This window comes from Chiloscyllium punctatum, chromosome 16 (assembly GCF_047496795.1).
Source record: "Chiloscyllium punctatum isolate Juve2018m chromosome 16, sChiPun1.3, whole genome shotgun sequence".
NCBI lineage: Eukaryota > Metazoa > Chordata > Chondrichthyes > Orectolobiformes > Hemiscylliidae > Chiloscyllium > Chiloscyllium punctatum.
Window position 1 is genome coordinate 28,150,277 of NC_092754.1, and position 18,675 is coordinate 28,168,951.

The 18,675-nt window shown below is 38.2% G+C and overlaps 1 protein-coding gene across 2 annotated transcripts in view; it reads right to left on the minus strand.

Moving 5' to 3' along the window:
* Positions 1 to 77: 77 nt before the first annotated feature.
* rimkla (ribosomal modification protein rimK-like family member A) overlaps positions 78 to 18,675 on the minus strand; it is a 75,372-nt gene continuing 56,774 nt past the window's right edge. For both annotated transcript variants that reach the window (XM_072586635.1, XM_072586634.1), the window contains 4 exons: positions 10,604 to 10,834; positions 9,921 to 10,007; positions 9,001 to 9,204; positions 78 to 4,504 (listed from right to left, as the gene is read on the minus strand). In XM_072586635.1, the coding sequence (XP_072442736.1) occupies positions 4,008 to 4,504; positions 9,001 to 9,204; positions 9,921 to 10,007; positions 10,604 to 10,834 (1,019 nt within the window). In that variant the 3' untranslated portion in view covers positions 78 to 4,007. The remainder of the gene's footprint in view (positions 4,505 to 9,000; positions 9,205 to 9,920; positions 10,008 to 10,603; positions 10,835 to 18,675) is intronic.

Below are 18,675 nucleotides of genomic sequence, written 5' to 3' on the forward strand. Positions count from 1 at the left end.
TAAATATTTTTATGCTTCAAACCTTTGGAGCTCTCCTTCCCCGTGCCCACCAGAATAACTAGGAAGGTTAAATAGACTTCATACATATGCCATCTTTATTCAAACATGAAAGGTTTCCACTCTTTTGCATGCTGTTAAGTTAAATTACAAATTACATGGACAGAAAAAGATTGTCAAACAGTTCTGAATCGCTCAACTGAATGTGCATACCAATGTTCGTCTGCCACTCTTGACTCTCAACCTCAGCTTTTATTCAACTTATCTGAACAATGGACACAAAAACATCAGCCACCTCTTGACTTTCAATATTAGCAACCTCCCTGCTCATTTAATCAATTTACCTAGTGCTGGACACAAAAACAAACAAGCCCATATCATTTGAAGCATAGCTCTTCCCAGGTTGGCTACTGGAAATGTCTGTGAAGGCATTCATTGGCTTGACAACTCATTGTTATTCCCTCAAAATGGCTAGATAGCTAACTACACTTTATTCCAAATAAGAAATACTGTGGCCATTAAATAATATTTTTACGACATTCAATTTACAAGGTAACCTGGAAACTCCTTTAGAAAGGATGTCAAGGGTAACCTATTTCTTTTGGTGGTTGGGGTTGGGAGGAGTGGCAACATGGGTAAGAAATGTGCACAGGCCTTTCTGTTAGTTTTACTTACTTACATTCAAATAATAGATTTTTTAACTGAATGTTCTATTAGAGAAATTGCACAACTTCTTCAGCCTAAGTAGCTTTATCTTTGATTTTTCACTCTCATCTTAACCCAGATGAGGACCAAGCCTACTGTTGGGTGACAGCTCCACTCAAAATGGCCTCTCCATTCTTAGTATGCAAGCATGAAAAGCAATCAACACATTGTTTGACTTAAATAAGACAGATTCTTTGCAATTGTTCAAAATGCATTCATTGATATCAATCCCTTTGCCACTCCACCAGCCCAGACACAATAATCCCAGTAGTTGCATTCCAAAAGAGAGCTGGTTGGGTGTGAATGGTTCTGAGTTTTCACTGGGGTGCATTCAAACATTCAGACATCAGAGAATTGTACATAAAACAAAAAATCATGAATCTGCTTCAAGAAATTTAGTAAACAGCTTAAATTGATGAACCATGTCTTTGCCTCATTCTTGCATTCTGTGCTGTTTAGAAATATTGCCAGGGATTTTCAGGTCATTGACTCTGTTCCAGCTGCAACTGGCTTTGAGACAATATATTCAACCAGAATAGTGTGTGAAACTTCTCAACAAAGCATGTAAGGCCCTGAATTTTTGACACTGAGTTTCCACAGTGACATTGGTCTTGAAAAATTGCAGAAAGGTTTATCGGAAATGTTTCACAAGCTATTTTAAAAGTTAGATCTCATTATGCTCATTGATATTAAAAGGATGGAGAAGGATCATGTTGGATAGCTGGTGTGTTTCCAGAAGGAATTAGTTACATTTAATCAGAATGTTGTGCAAGCACAGTTAAATAAAATCTTTGTGTAAAATATACAGCAAGCAGAATATGTACAATGTTCTTTTGCTGTTTTAAGTGTGCATGCATCAACAGGCTGTGTTGACAGCTATTCTGTATAGTACTGGTGCAAAGAGTACCAGCCACAGCCAGACTGCCCTTATATTAACAAGAGCCACATTATTTGAAGAATATGACTGGCCTTACTGAGCTGTGCAATCAGCTTATAGAAACACTTTCATTAAGCTTATCTGAAATTCTGCAGTATTTCAAGTCAATCTCTGCAGGAATCTCAACCATGTTGAGTGACATATAACAGTAGATTCTGTGAACAAATCTGCTCAGGATTTCAGGTTCTCTTAATGTAACGTATACTCATAATCCTGCAAATAGTGGCATGCTTGTTTTTTTAATGAGCATGTTATTTGTTTAACTTGGTTTGCACTAATCATTGTACAGTAATACCTACCACTTAACAGTCATTTTACCTGGATTTTTATCTAGTGAAATGAGACAGCAAGGATTCTGATCTAAGTTAATGAAGCTGGTGGGTTTTGTTTACTGTTCTAATATTCACATCGGTATGAGTATGAAAGCCTAACTACTGAAACTGAGTTATCCTATTTAAAATTATTTTAAACACTGCAAATGCTAGACTGTTTAAACTGCTTGTGAGCTTTGTGCTTGCTGACCCATATATTAACTGTTAAAGTTAATATCTTCAGTAATGTGTACACAAACTCACCAACATTATAAAAATCAGAAACTATATTGAAATATTTTAAAAGAAAAAAGAATATTTCTGCCCTTCATTCTGGGAGATACAATTTGTAAATACAGACACTACTTTTTCCCCCGAGAGACTCAGCAGACTGCGAGAGGCTGTAGCTAGCTTCTGTAAAATCAAAAGGAGTACAAATCAATCCTCATACATTATACACCTTACAGATTTCACCTGTTTAGCAATACTGTGTATAAACATCAATACCCGCTATCCTGAATATATCATTTGATGATAATTTTTTAAAATCTCCCAGGGATTTTAATCTTGCACGTTTCACTTGATAAACTAGATCCAAAACTTTTGCAAAAGCAGATGATGACAAAACAGCAATCTGCCAAATACATTTCATACCTTTCATATCTAGCATGATGCTCAGCTTTATGTGTTAGTATTCTAGGAGACAAGCTTCAACGAGACAACTGGCCCTTGTTTCTCTTTGACTATTGTAGCACAGTATGAGGATATGCTGGCATTGATTTGCTAGCAAATAAAATTAAAATAGTAAAGTGGAAATGGGGTGCAACAATTCAAAACATTTATTACACATATTAGCACGGCAACTCAAGTCAAGAGGATTTCTGTATCGATGGACTAGAACATGTCTTATTTATTTCCCAAATATTTTTGTGCAGTCTAGGATTGTTTTTTCGTAATCTCAATCTGAGAAAAACTGCATTTTATCAATTAAGTCAACAAAATATAGATTTCTTCAATGTTACAACCAAGTCTCAAACTGAGAAAAACATCTAATTCACTTTCAATTACTTGACGTTGAGCAGAGAAACTACTTGTAAACAATCAGTTTACCATTGTTTAAGATCATACCCCTCAACATGCACTGTTTATCCATTAACCTACCTGATAGGCAAATTCATGTGCCAAATTCCAAAAAACAACTAAAAACAGAAAATGACATCAAATTCCTTTATATTTTAATAATATTTTCTCTCAAATTACTTTCTGCAGAAGTTCATTTATTTCTAACCAACATGTTAATATCACTGTTAAAAAGTTATTTTGGGAGGAAAAGGAAGAGATAAGAATTGAAATAGTACGTGCTGACCATTTTGTTTAAACTGATGTTCTCTGTTTCTTCATATTATGCCTTTGGTCTAGGACCAGCTAAAGGATCACAGCTTGAGTTGTTATATGCTCCAGAACAATAATGTCTGTTTTGAATGCCAGTTCAAACTGTTTTCACCAACAATACTGCTGTTGTAAGCAAATTGTAAACAAGGAAGATATAAAACTGCTATTCTAGTTAAGTGTGAGGTGCAGTTCATTGCAGAGAGGCAAGATTTTGATTTCAAATGCAGAATGTACTCAACCTCAATCATGGTAGGAATGGAAGATGTCAAGCAGAGGCTTTGCATTTCTGAACATGAACTGATGAAAGGTCTTCTCTGGAACATTAACCAGTCCTTGTCTTTCTGACGATTACTATTTTTTTTATTGCCAAGGCAATACTTTTTAACTAAGCAACTGAAACCATATTACTGAGTAATTGAAATAGTTTATCAACTGCAACCTCCACTGTGGCCCCAGTGACACTGAGGCTACATAACCCATTGCCCAGGAGTGAGTTAATGGCTATAATATCATTCAGGGCTATTCAATATACCCAGATTTGATATAATTTACTCTCATATTAAACCATCAAGTATTCTGTCCATCAATTCCTTTACTGTTTTAACCACAGTTCAGCTGGGAAGGCTGCCCTGTTTGATTTACCGATTAGGAATGGTTCCTCAGCCTCACTCACTCAATAGTTTCATTTCAGTATTTATGAGATTGTTCATATTGTAGCCTGTCTCAGGCAGGACAGTCTGCATGGACCTGGAAGCAGCAGTGTCAGAATCTCTGACCTCCACTATTTCAGGATCACTCTCACTAGAGCTTGAACCCACACTCATGGTGAACACACTCTCAGGGATGGCACTGACTGAAGCCCCCACCTCTGGCTCACTTGTTTCACTGGCACTTGAAACAACAGAAAGAAGCGACATCTTTCTGGTCAGTCTGCTTGGCAGCAATGACAGGGCATAGTCTGCTATGATACCACTTACATCCAGATTGCAAGCTTTATCAAAGGCCCTGAAACCTACATTTGCATTTGCTTCACACACTACAAAAGAACCGTCATCTTTCCTGAGCAGATCGATACCGCACACATCCATGCCCAGAATATTGGAGACTTGGATTGCCAGCTGTTTGCCCTGCTCACTCAGCTGATACATCACACCAACACCACCTATGAAACAAAAAAAAAGAGTATCAGTTCTGAACTTTCCAGAAAATTAATAATTATTATTAAAGCAACACAGAAAAAGAGTATATGAGTAAAATAATCTGTTGGCAAATGAACAAGTATGCTTTCTATGTAACACTCAATACACCCCGTAACTAAAGCTTGAATCTCTGCTGTGCAATAAAGTTTAGATCTCCAGTCTTAACTCATTTTGTTTTAGAAGACAGTAAGTTTCCATAATCTGTCAGGTTCCAGATAATAAGTTTACTGTCAAACAGCAATTTTGCTGATCTTGAAATGAAGAACAGTCATCTCTCCTTTGTGTCTGTTTCTAACTACCGATGATTTCCAATTTTCCAAAAACAGTTTTTTCTTTATACTAATCTCTCTTGTTAAAACAAAAAAAGAGAGTAAAGTATTCTCTGGATTAGAGTAATTCCACCGAGACTGCATTTATTATCGACCTTATGCCACCTGAAGAGCAACTGCAAATTGATGGTGGACTTCCACAGGGTGAAGTCGTGAATTTCAGCTGGAATTTGGAATAGTGACATGTGTCCAAGGCAGTAATCATCCGTGACTTGGGATGAAAACATGAATGTCATTATTTTGCTGTCTTGACCTTCACAGTAGTAAAGGTCACAAAGTGGCTGCTGAACTTTGCTGAGCTGTTCAAAGACCTTGTAGAACACAAATACTGCAAGTTGGATATGCTGATGGTGGAGGAGGTAGTGACCAGGGCAAAAATTAAGTTAACTGGATCCTGAATGTATTGAGCTTCTTGAGTGCATGAACAGCTGTACCTCCTCAATTGAATAGGCTTATCTGAAACAAACCTGATTTGAGCCTTATTAGTGATTGAGGGGTTTTCATGGGATCACGAGGTGCACTACTCATTGGAACTTCTGTCCTATCTTTGTACCTATAGTGCCTTGATATGGCTAGTCCAGTTTGGTTTTGGTCTTTGGTGGCTCCCCCAAGATGCTGATAATGGTGCTGAAAGTCAGAGAAAAGTGGTTTTGCCCCTTTTTTTGGGCTGGTGATGGCCACTACCTTGAATTTACAAAGTACAAATATTACCTGCGTTCATCTGTCCAACTCTGGACCTTGTCCAGATCCTCATTAGGGCTTCTTTATCAGAAGAATTGTGAACGGACTGGAACACAGAATTACCAATGTAAATCCACTCTCTTGCCCTTATATTAGGAATGAAACTGATGAACTGACTGAAGAAGTATGTACTGAGGTCACTTCCTCGTAGAAATCTTGTAATAATGTCTTAAGGTTGCAACGATTCCCACCTGACAATCGACAAATATTTTTCTTTGTAGCTGCTTTGATTCCAATTGCTGTAGACCTTCTGTTTGACTGTCAGTGAATTCAGTCTCTTTAGGTCATTACATACTATCCAATACTACCTTTCATCAGCAATGTAAGCAAACTCTCGCATTTTAATCATACGACACATTGAACTGTCATGGAAAGATTGAACTGAAATGGAAGATGCTGTAACTTTTAATGCAAGTTTTAAATAGTAGGAAAAAAAACCGATGAAATCTTACAAATCTAAGAATTAATGTTAAAAAATGCAAGTCATCAGGTGGAGGGCCACTATCTCCATAAGAAATAAACTTTAAATCATCAAGATTCACTTAAAGGAAATTAAATATTTTTAAGTGTGCCAGAATATTAGTGGGCGGCACGGTGGCACAGTGGTTAGCACTGCTGCCTCACAGCGCCAGAGATCCGGGTTCAATTCCCGCCTCAGGTGACTCTGTGTGGAGTTTGCACGTTCTCCCCGTGTCTGCGTGGGTTTCCTCCAGGTGCTCCGGTTTCCTCCCACAGTCCAAAGATGTGCTGGTCAGGTGAATTGGCCATGCTAAATTGCCCGTAGTGTTAGGTAGGGGTACATGTAGGGGTATGGGTGGGTTGCGCTTCGGCGGGTGCGGTGTGGACTTGTTGGGCCGAAGGGCCTGTTTCCACACTGTAAGTAATCTAATCTAATCTAATCTAATGTAATCTAATCTAAAAAATATGATACTAATATAATGTATCTTGGTAGCCAAACGCAGTATAATTTGCCAAATTTACATAGAGACATAATTAATTATTGCTAAAAAGAGACAAGTTGTTGAAGCCTTTCACCTTGCACTCATCAGGACTTAAATACAAGAAAACTAACTTCAGAAAATAAATAATTTATACAGCATGACTCCGATTGGTAAAGGCAGCACTGTGGGATGCAGCAGGGATTGGTTGTCTCCATAATTCTTTCCTCATTGAAAAATATGCAACATGTAGACATATTCATTTTGCCTCCAAAAAAACAGGTTCATGTGCAAGAATAAATGGAGACCACAAAATGCAGAAATGAATCACTGAGTACCACTGAAAATTTTGTATTGTTGTGTAATTCATAGCTCAATCGGGATTATTTTGTAACGTTGTCTAATAGAAAAATGACACCTAATATTAGATCATATTTTCTGAGTTTTGCAAGGATTGGTGGAGCACAGTCAGCATGCTTCCTGCCATGGACAAAGGTACTTTTTGGTTTGATACATTTGCCACCAATTCGGATGTACAGCTTATAAGGCCTAGCATTACATTGACACTATAATTCATATACAACATTACTCATTTGTCTGGTAGGCAGAACATCTTTTTGGTTAACGGTAGTGTCCTGGAGGAATCGACTCATCTTTATTGCAAAAAGTGCGTCATGACTCAATTGGGAAAAGTGGACTGATAATCGAGACCCACTATTCCACAAGCTGTTACAAATACATACCTACCTAATTAAAACACCAAGATAACCAACTTGCCTGACTGACTGCTATTCAGGACAAACTAATTCACACCAGGTTTCATCATTCACAGGAAAATAGCTATTTATTGTAAGAAAATTCATTCTTTAACAAAGTCCAAAAATGGATGACTGATTTACCACTATGCAACTTAAGACAAATCCCAAATATATGCACATTCATTCAGGAATATGGCAGACAATAATATATGGTTTGACAGAAATATTATTGGTGGAAAATGTAGACAGTGAAAACAAATGAGATAGGAACTATAAATAGGATTAGGCCACTTGGCACTTTAAGTTTGCTTTGCCATTCAGTAGGATCCTGTTGACTCTCTATCTCAATGCCATATTCCCTTTTCCTTCCCATACTCCTTGATAGCTTTAAAAGTTTAAAAGTTGTTTTGGTAAATATATTTAGTGACTTGCTCTCCACAACCTTATAATAGTCAAGAATTCCACAGGTTAATTATGCTTTGAGTGAAGAAATTATTCCTCATCTACAGTCCTAATTATGTTAAATTCTGTCAAAGTCCAGACTAGTAGAGTGGATGACTTGTTTCTCATAGTTCTTTTGCTTTTTAGCAACAATGGTACTGTAGTGTCTGCACGGCAATGGTCCATATTCAAAGAGATGTCTCTTTGTTTGCAGGCTTCTGGATAACTCTAGGTGCACTGCCTTACAGGTCTACGAAACTGCATCTTAAGAAGCATATTCCAAATCTATTGCTAGGTAGTTTTCCCTTAACTCAAATATTCCTGATGCCACTCTGTCACAAAGTATCACATCATGGTTCCAAAACATGACATTATCTTGTCTAATTAAAGCATACACCTCCCAAACCCACTTGGTCTTGAAACTGTGAAGTCTCTCCTGGTGCTGTACTTTTAGCTATATAGCACTGTCCAACTTCATTTTCAGTTTATAATTCTAAAGGGAAAATATATGGCTCCTTACAAGTAGCTAAGTCATGCTTTATAAATTTTTGTTCCTTTTCTAAAGTTTTTTCTTCTTGTGGTTAAACCAATAAGTGCAAGATGAAAAGCTTCAACTTTACTTTTTCCTTGGCAACAATTAAGTTCTGTACTCCTTCGAGATGAAACAATAGTTTATTTATTTAAATTTACTACAACATATTCGCTCATCACAATGCAGTCTACTTTACATGTGGACGGGTGATCATTTTTGGAACAACTCTGTTCAGTCCATAAACATGATGCTGAGCCTCTGTTCAACTATCATTTCAACTCTCCATCTTATTCTCACATTGAACTCTGTCCTTGGCCTCCTGAAGCTCAATTAAACTTGAGGACCAGCATTCCATCTTTTGACGAGACATTTTACAACCTTCTAGAGTGAACAATGACTGATGTTAAAGTTACAGCATCAGGTAGCAAGTCTGCCATATGTGGTGCCCATAATCAAGCAACCCTGCGAGATCACGTATAGTACAATTAGAGCAAGTCAACATCCTCCAGTGACAGGACCAATGTCAATTCCAGAACTTAATCATTCTATGTGGTCCCAAATCAACTCCACTACTCCGAACCATCTGACACAAAGCCAAGGATTCAAGCTGGTATTTATGGTGTGTATAATTATATCATGTAATCATTACATATTGCCTTTATTAATGGTGCTAGTGAGAGAGCCACAATATTCCAGTATCTATGAAGTGCAAAATCTCACCTAATGAGCAGTTGCTTTGCATTCTACCATCAGTGGAGCATCGCAGCATTGCACCAATCACACGGCCTCCTACCAGCACCACACGGATATCCTTCCCATGCGATTCTTTTACGTATTTCTGGAAAAGGTAGGGAGCATCATGTCGTATCAGATGAGATAAGTCAGACAAATGATGCTTGTCCCGTGCCAGGAACACTGCCTTCCCTGAAGAAAAAAATACAGGCAACAGTCTGTTATGCATTTCAACAGACTATGTAATAAACCATTTCTGCTCAGGCAATAAAGCATGAAGCCATTATTCTGCATATACATAACACTAAAGACATAAGACAGCACAGTATTTTACTTCATAATATTCTCATATAAATATGAATATCTATTTAGAAAAAGGATTTAAAATTTCCCTTTATTTTTCTTATACTGGTTCTTGCCATCCTACTGAATATCTGACACACACTGGTATCTCACAAACGGGGATAGCCTTATTGTCCTGGATTGCAAGAACATGAGCAGGTTAGTTGAGCATTAGGCTAGAAGTGGCATCTCAACTGAGCAGGTCTTTGCCCAAATGCAAACTCAAGTTTATCACTGGGGGCACAGGGTATTACACAGGAGCAAACATTTGTCTGATTCCACATCAGTTTTTTCCACCCCCTGCAAACCATCACCTCCACCCCTCCCAATAACTATCTCCAACCCCTGCAGCCCATCTGCGATGAGACAACTGTGACCTATTGTAGTGCCCAAATACTATCACAGGTGAGATCAGCTACCTCATCGCAGAGCAGAGGTTGTACCATCCTTCAATAATTTGATGTCTGTTCCTTAAAAAGTGATAATAAAGATCACAAAAACAAAATTTAAGTTTATGTGCCTTCACTTTATCTGTACTTAACTGCAAAATGAGAAAGAATTTATACCTCGATGGCCTCGTGTATTTTTAACTACTACTGGATAACCCAAAGGCTCAGCATCATCGATCATTTTTGCAAAATTTTCATGACCACCTGTTATAAGAAAAAGAATGTTTTGAGGTTATTGGGAAAACAGAAATAAGATAATGGATACTTTAATTCCTGAAAGGAGAAAAGCTAATTGTCCCCTCTTCCCCAAATCTCTCAAGATCCAAAAGAAAATCAGCTTTAGAACAGCAACCTAAACACATTCCCATTACACATCTACATTTTTTTTTGAAAAATACTAGCCCTGTATTTTGGTCTTCATTACGAATTCTGGCAATTCGGGTTAGCTTTTCATCAGTTCTTAGATTTAAAAAAAACTGTATCAAATGCAACAACAAAGTTTTCAGGGACACACAGTACCTGGAATGACAAAAAAACCCCCCATCAAGATCAAGAATGTAAGGATGTACATTTTATAGCATCCAGCTTTCTTTCTCAACTTCAGGTCCACAGCTGAACAAGCAACAATTATGGGTAGTAACTACTGCCGGTGTCAAAGAAAGCTACACCACGCATTAAAGCGTGGACTGGCTTGTGACTAAATATTATTTCAGAGATTATTGTGTTCTTGTTTTCAAGAACAAAACATTGCTAAAGATTTAAAAGTTGCAAAAGTATTCTTAACATCTATTTATATATACCGTAAGAGAATGTATCAGGCAATGGTATTCCATGACCAGCTAACTCCTGGAAAGTCCAGAACTTGTTAACGCAGTGCAATATGGCCTGAGGACGATTGGCCAGGCGACAGCCCATCTTTTCCAAGTGCCGCAGGAGTGTAATATCACTATCATTCTGGACTGAAGGAGTGGGAACTCGAACAACCACTACTTGAGGGTAACTGGTTACTGGTTCCTGTTTGATACGTAGTCCTGCAGGGAATAGAATAGCCAACATTAATGTAACAGACACAGATGGCCAAAAGAAAACTTTTAGCAGGAGTACTATAGGCACCCTTCCCAATAAAATATTCTGCTCACTCAGTTGCAAAACAGACGGTACAACAGGGCTTAGAGTACCTGTTGATTGTGCGCACTAATAATTCTCTCTGGTTCTCAGTTCAGATGAGTAGGACATAGTGAGAATTGCAGATGCTGGACAGTCAGAGTGGAAAAGGTTCCCATCTGAAATGTCGACTTCCCTGCTCCTCTGATGCTGCCTGACCTGTTGTGCTTTTTCCAGCTCAACTCTTTATTCACTCAGCTCAGATGAGTTAACTTGAGCTTATCAGAATTAGAGAGGAGAGTAAAACAGAACTCCTCCTACAAGTTGCTTTGGTAATTTCTCAGAGCAATAATCACCAGCCAACAATGACAGCCATCTCACTCCCATCCCCTCCTCTTCATAAAGTCTACACTTATACTCCAACAAAGTTTTTAGAAAGGTATAAAAGTCATCAATAAATCTACAACAGATTTATACTGATTATTTATTTGTACAGGATTCTGTAAATGAACAAGATTTGGCTCAGAGGCATGAAAGTATTTATTTTAGCACAAATTGCATTGGGAATGAAAGAAAGGAAAATTTGAAAATATATGAAGAGGAAAAGACAGACAGTTTCAAACAGAGACTGTTATTTTCTGCACAGCTAAGTTTCTGATCCTAGTTCTACTGACAAGGAGTAATCCAGGTTAATTGACTTATACACATGAAATTACTGAGAAGGGAGAGAAAACGCACATTGAAATTATTGCACAAGTCATGAAATTGCTCTTGCACTCCATCCACTGGTTAATTCCGTTCTCTTGACTAACTTATCAATGGTGAGACATGAAAAGGAAGGAGTGTTGCAAAAGGTCTACAGAAGGGAGGAAAAGTTAAAAGGGAAAGTGAAAACTTTCACTGTTACAAATTACCACAAATAAATGAAACAATCACAGCACAGTAAGTTACAAATGATATTTTTAGAATATGATCCCTATGATTAAATAAAACTATTTTCATTCTCTTTGGCAATTTGAACTATTGGACATGTAATCATTGGGACAAAAACAAACTTGTGCTTATTTTAAAATGAATATATGATAGATTTCTTCGCAAACGTTTGGCTTAAAACCAGTGAGACAAATTGTTCGACAAGCAACTACTTGTGAGGAATCTATAAATTGAATTTCGCCCAGTCCAGAAATGCATCATCTCTGCATTGTCTGATAGAATTTAGCACTGTGAAAGAAATGACATACCATCAGCTATGAAAAGGGGCACATGAAGCTGGTATCCAATCAATAGCTGTGCACTATGCTGAGAGCTGGGCCATGACAGAAGTATAGAATCTTTTCTGCAGTAGAAGACACTATGAAGAGAACATGAGGTATAGGCTAGGAAGAGTGATGAGCACTTAGGTCAGGAGAATTGTCTTACTTAAACAGTGCCGATGGCATTGTATTAGTGTTATTGGACTAGTAGTGCAGATAGTACATAGAACACAGAATAGTACAGGCCCTTCGGCCCTCGATGTTGTGCCAGCCTTTTACCCTTCTAAGGTCAGACTAAATTACATACCCTTCTTTGTACTATCTTCCATGTGCCTGTCCAAGTTGCTTAAATGTTCCCTAATGTATCTGACTTTACTACTACTGCTGGAAGTGCATTCCATGCACCCACCACTCTAAAGAACCTACCTCTCACATCTCCCCTAAACCTTCCTCCAATTACCTTAAAATTATGCCCCCTTGGGAAAGTGTATCTGGCTATCCACTCTACCTATGCCTCTCAACATCTTGTACACCCCTATTAAGTCACCCCTCATTCTTCTTCGCTCAAATGAGATGCATCAACTCAAGCTCTGAAGAGACAGTGCAAATTCCAAAAAGGAAATTGAGGAAGTTCAACTAAGTAAATAAATCTGAAATTAAAAGTTACTCCCAGTAACGTTGACCATCATACTACCGGATTGATGTAAAAATCCATCTGGTCTGCTAATGCCCTTTAGGGCCAAAACCCTTCCAGCCTCAGCCATTCTAACCTGCATACCACACCTGACTGTCACAAATATAGCTGATTCTTAAATGCCCTCTGAAATGGCCTGGCAAGCCACTCAATTCTACCAATGGAAAAGTCTAATAAAAATGAAACAGGATGGACAATCCAGAATCAACACAGGCCTTGGAAATGACAGGGAAATAAATAAGTCATCCCTGAAAAGTTTTCCTTGCTAACATTTGAGGCATTGTGCAACAGTTGGAAAAGTTACCCCAAAAAATGTAAAACACCAGCCAATCAGGGGAAAACTTATTTGATCTCCTCTTTACCAATCTACTTTTAACAGATGCGTCTGTCCATGAAAATATTACTAGCAGTGACCATCACACAGATCTTCAGGAGATAGTCTTCCATCTTCATTCTGGGGGCACTTTACATTTTGTTGTGTGACACTACTATTGTGAAATGCAACCTGGTCATAAAATGAAGTGGATAACAAGTTAGAAGAATATGAAACAACTGTTCTGTTCCCTAAATCAGATTCATCTACACCATTAGGTTTAAAGTTTGATTGTGGTGCTCAGGATATTTTACTTTTGCTGAATGTGGTGGAGAAAAAATGTACAACGGATATGTTTTATGCAATTAAGTGAACATAATATCATTGGACATCCTTTAACTGTCTTCAGGATAGCATCAAGTCTAAATCTTTCATACTGTGCTCTGGAAATGACAACACTATCCGTTGAGGGGGAGACCAAGGATATGCAGATTACGCTAACATAATTAAAAGAATACAAAATAATTGCTGAGCTTCCTGCTACAAACAGTCTTTCAAAATCCAATAAATATCTGTCAAATTATAGTCAGGAAGCATCAATATTTCCCAGAGAGGTGATGTAAGCTTGGAAACAGAGAGATACCCTGGTGGCTCTGACAAAGAGATGGAAATGCATTGAATTTGAGATTCAGGAAATTAGCATTTAATAAGAATCATACAAGGTGGATTCAAGTTTCTCACTATGATAGTTGCACTGATTGTCAGTTTGATGAGCAAAAACAGTTGAATAAACTAAAAGGGTCAGAAACTTTAAACGCTGTTGCTTCAAAAGCAATGTACATACAGGCATGTATCTCAGAACAAGTTAGCAAGTGCGCCTCTAAAAATAGATCTGGAGTCTGTTACAATGGCTCAAAGCAATAAATGTTTCAATTAACACAAATACTAAACAACTACTTGATGCAATCAGGTTTATCTTCTGATCTGAAGAAATAGGCATAAGTGAAGCAACTGTGACAAAACAAAGCAACTACAGCCCAAAGTAGGGATTTGAACCTGAAGACAAGAGTGTAAGAAAATGTTTCAGTTCATACCTTTAGAATGACTTTACTGAAGCTGGATTGCTAGACTGTTTGTTGGACTTGGAACTGTAGGAAAGATCCAATTACTCTCATCCAAAAATTATTGACCCAGGAGCCAGGTTAAATCATATAATGGTATCATAAATTCATAAACGGTCCACAGCACAGAATTCAGCTCTTCAGCTTACTGAGTACACGCTAGTCAAAAAACAAGCACCTAAGTATTCTAATTACATTTTCCAGCACTTAGCCCATAGCCTTGAATGCCTTGACAGTGCAAGTGCACATCTAAGTTCTTTTTAAATTAAATGAGGCTTTCTATCTCTCCCATCCTTGCAGGCACAGAGTTCCAGATTCCACCATCATGCAGATGAAAAAAATGTTTTCCTCTGATCCTCACCTGGTCATTGATCCCTCCACCAAGGGAAAAACGTTTCTTCCTATCTACCTCATCCATGCCCCTCATAATTTAAAACAATCTCAATTACGTCCCCCCTCAGTCTCCTCTACCCGAAGGAAAACAACCCCAGTCTATCCAATCTCTTTTCAAAACAAACTGTCCAGCCAAACAAAATCCTGGAATTCACTATCTCAGGCATTTGCATCCTTCCTTATAATGTGGATTCCAGACTGCACACTATGGAGAAAGTGGAGACTGCAGATGCTGGAGATCAGAGTCGAAAAGTGTGGCACTGGAAAAGTACAGGAATGTTGAAGGACTCATGCCTGAAACGTTGATTCTCCTGCTCCTCAGTTGCTGCTTGACCTGCTGTGCCTTTCCAGTGCCACACTTTTTGAGTCAATATTCTAGCTGTGGCCTAACCAACATTTTATTAAGTTTGAGCATCACATCTCTATGGTTAAAATCTGTGCCTGGACTAATAAGGCAAGTATCCCATAGCCATCTGAGCCACTTTTTCTACTGGTCCCTTGAGGGACCAGTGAACACGTACACCAAAGTTCCATTGATCCTTGGTGCTTCCCAAGCTACTACCATTCCAACCTACTCTCTTGCCTTGTTTGTTTTCCTAAATGCATCATTTCGACACTTATTCAAATGGAATGCCACATTTTCGACTGATTGCCTCATCTTATCAATTAGTCTACATCTCCTGCGAATTTGGCTACCTTCCTCATTATTTACCATCCCACCAATTATTGTATCATCTGTGAACTTAGTGATCAACCCTCCTATTTTCAAATTTAAACCATTTATTTACACTTTATCACTATCCTAATTGACAAGAATTAATTGGTCATCACTACCATGCTCATTGAACCCTCTGGCTAAATCGCTTAAATTTCACTCAGTGCCTTCAGTATTGGAGATTTAGACTGATCTGATTGAGAACAAAATATTACAAGTACTTGATCATACGGGTATTACTTTCTTTGGAAGAACCAAGGGCCAGGCAGAATATCTTCAAATTTTAATCGTCATTTCGGAATAAATCAGCAATACTTTTTCACACCGAAGTGTGGTAAAATTGTGGAATTCTCTTTTCATAAGACTAGGGATACCAGGGGACAACTGGAGTTTTCAAGACTGAAATTACAGGGCATTTATTAAGCAAGGATGACAAAGAGATAGGGAACTTAGGTGATCACCCATGATCTAATTGAATAGTTGAGTAAACTTTGGGGGTGAATGGTCTACTGCTACTCCTAATTTCCTACTTTAAAAAGTGTATTAGTGGGATATCAACATGTTGGAAAACCCCATCTGTTTCCTATAGGGAGGGAAACTGCCATCCTCCTTACATGGTCTGGCACACATTTGACTCCAGACCCAAAGTAATGTGATTAATTCTCAACTACCCTCTGCACATTAGAGATGGGCAATAATGCTGACCTATCCTGTGATGCCTTCATCCCATGAATGAATAAATTTAAAAAGTCAGCGTTCAGCACATGAATGAAAATGAAGAAAACTATTTACTCTCAAGTATAAAATGTATTCTGTTCTACTAACAGACCTTTAACCCCTTGAGAATTCATTGTGGCTGGGAAACAGTAATTATTCAATGAAAAATGGTGTGTCAGTTTGGAGAGGTGTCAGGACGAAGAGAAAATCAACTTATACGTAGGCATTCCTACTTTCCTTTTTAAATTAAAAAGGGTAAAGCACTGTTTGAAATGAGAGAGATGCAAATATATGTTGTGGTACCCAACCTATATGGAGACTCTCAGTACAAATGTCAACAGCAGATTTCGAATAGATGCAACCTTCAGCTATTAACATTGCCAGATCCTATAAGGCCTTAACATATACACTTAATGTAAGAATCCAAGTAGAAATAAAGGAATTGCTGAAAAATCTCAGTAGGTCAAGGCAGTATCTGTGGAGAGAGAAACAGTTAATGTTACAAGTTCAGTTTGAGAAAATGTGGGATTGATCCCCATTCCAGCTGAGATAAACTTGAGACTTGCTTTCTTGCACCACTCTGAAAGTGGAAAGCAATGACAAACCACTACTGATGAAAACACCAATGAAAATGGCTCAGCATGAAGTATGAACATGCAATAAGCCAAAGAACTGTTTTTAGGCAGAGCACCAATACACTCCTGTATCAACAATTTAGATTTATACTACACCTTTAACATACTAAAACATCCCATATAAATATAAATTTACGCACTCAGAAAAAAAAGTCGCATTTTTGAAGCACAAGAAATTAGCTGCTTGCTTTACTTACCTTACCATTCACCTGAGCTTCTCAAAACTAGAAGATTCCCTCCTTCAAACATGTATACAATTACTGGTAAGCAGAGAAAGGCAAGATACATTTTTTGCATTTGGATTGACCTATCTCCTCCTATTCCATCATTCATTCTACCTTAAAGATGTGATTTGTTAAACCGCCAACTTTGCTTTGAAATGCTTTTTTGTACCTTCAGTTCAGCATCTCTTTGAACCGGTGCTTGAGGATTTTGATTTGCTTTGGGTCTCACTGGGAAAAATGCAGTCTTGACTGCTGGACAAGAGTGGAACAGCTTCTCAAGTAGAAACTCGCCACAAAGCCAGTTGCCCCAGTGACAAGTGCATTCTTGCCCTGGTAGAATTCCAGTATAGACACTATGCTGGCGTACCAATGTGAGCAATAAGAAGTCAACTGGTCCACAAGTGGAAATATCTATCTGTTTGGGTCTGATGCAGACACTGATGCTGCAGAATCAAATTAGGTTGATACAGAAACAGAAATTGCTGGAAAACAACTCAACAGGTCTGGTAGCACCTGTGGAAAGAAAGCAGAGTTAAAGTTCCAGGTCCAGTGACCCTTCTTCGAAAGTTCACAGATGCTGTCAAACCTACTGAATTTTTCTAGCAAGTTCTGTTATTGTTTTGAATTTCCGGCATCCACAGTTCTTTGATTTTAGGTTCAAATTAAGTGGATGCGCGTATCTCCCTGATACAAGTAAAAATTCGGATAGAGGTAGTGTGTTATCTGAGATCAACATTATCTTTATTTGGATTAAGGCACTGTGTACAGAGCCAACAGAGTATCCTGTTTCTGAGAAATACCTCTTGTCATTAAGTTTAAAACTCAAAATGCTAGACTTTTCAGATGGAGTTTATGGATTCAACCACTCAATTTAAAGATTTCACATTGCTGGTGAATTACTGTGATCGCAGATGCCTTATTTCAAATATAACATGAAATAAGATAATGTTATGGCAAATAAGGTTAAGGAGAATCCAAAGGGTTTTTACAAACACAAATTAAGGACAAAAGGATAACTATGGAGAGAATAGGGCCCCTCAAGGATCAGCAAGGCAGCTGAGGGAGCTACTAAACGAGTATTTTGCGTCAGTGTTTACTATGGAAAAGGACATGGAAGATACAAAGGGAAATGGATGGTTACATGTTGAAAAACGTCCATAGTACAGAGGAAGAAGTGCTGCATGTCTTGAAACACATAAAAGATGGATAAATCCGCAGGACCTGATCAGGTGTACCCTAGAACTTTGTGGGAAGGTAAGGAAGTGATTGCTGGGCCCCTTGCTGAGATATTCATATCATCGATAGACACAGCTGAGGGACCAGAAGACTGAAATTGATTAACGTGGAACCACTATTTAAGAAAGGTGGTATGGATAAGCCAGGGAATTATAGGCTGGTGTGCTTGACGTCGGTGGTGGGCATGTTGCTGGAGAGAATTCTGAGGAACGGGATTAACATATATTTGGAATGGGAAGGACTGATTAGGGATAGTCAACATGACTTTGTGTGTGGGAAATCATATCTCAGAAACTTGAGTTTTTGAAGTCGTAACAAAGAGGATTGATGACAGCAGAGCAGTAGACGCGATCTATATGGACTTCAGTAAGGCGTTCGACAAGGCTCCCCATGGGAGACTGGTTAGCAAGGTTAGATCTCATGGAATACAGGAGAACTAGCCATTTGGATACAGAACTGTTTTGAAG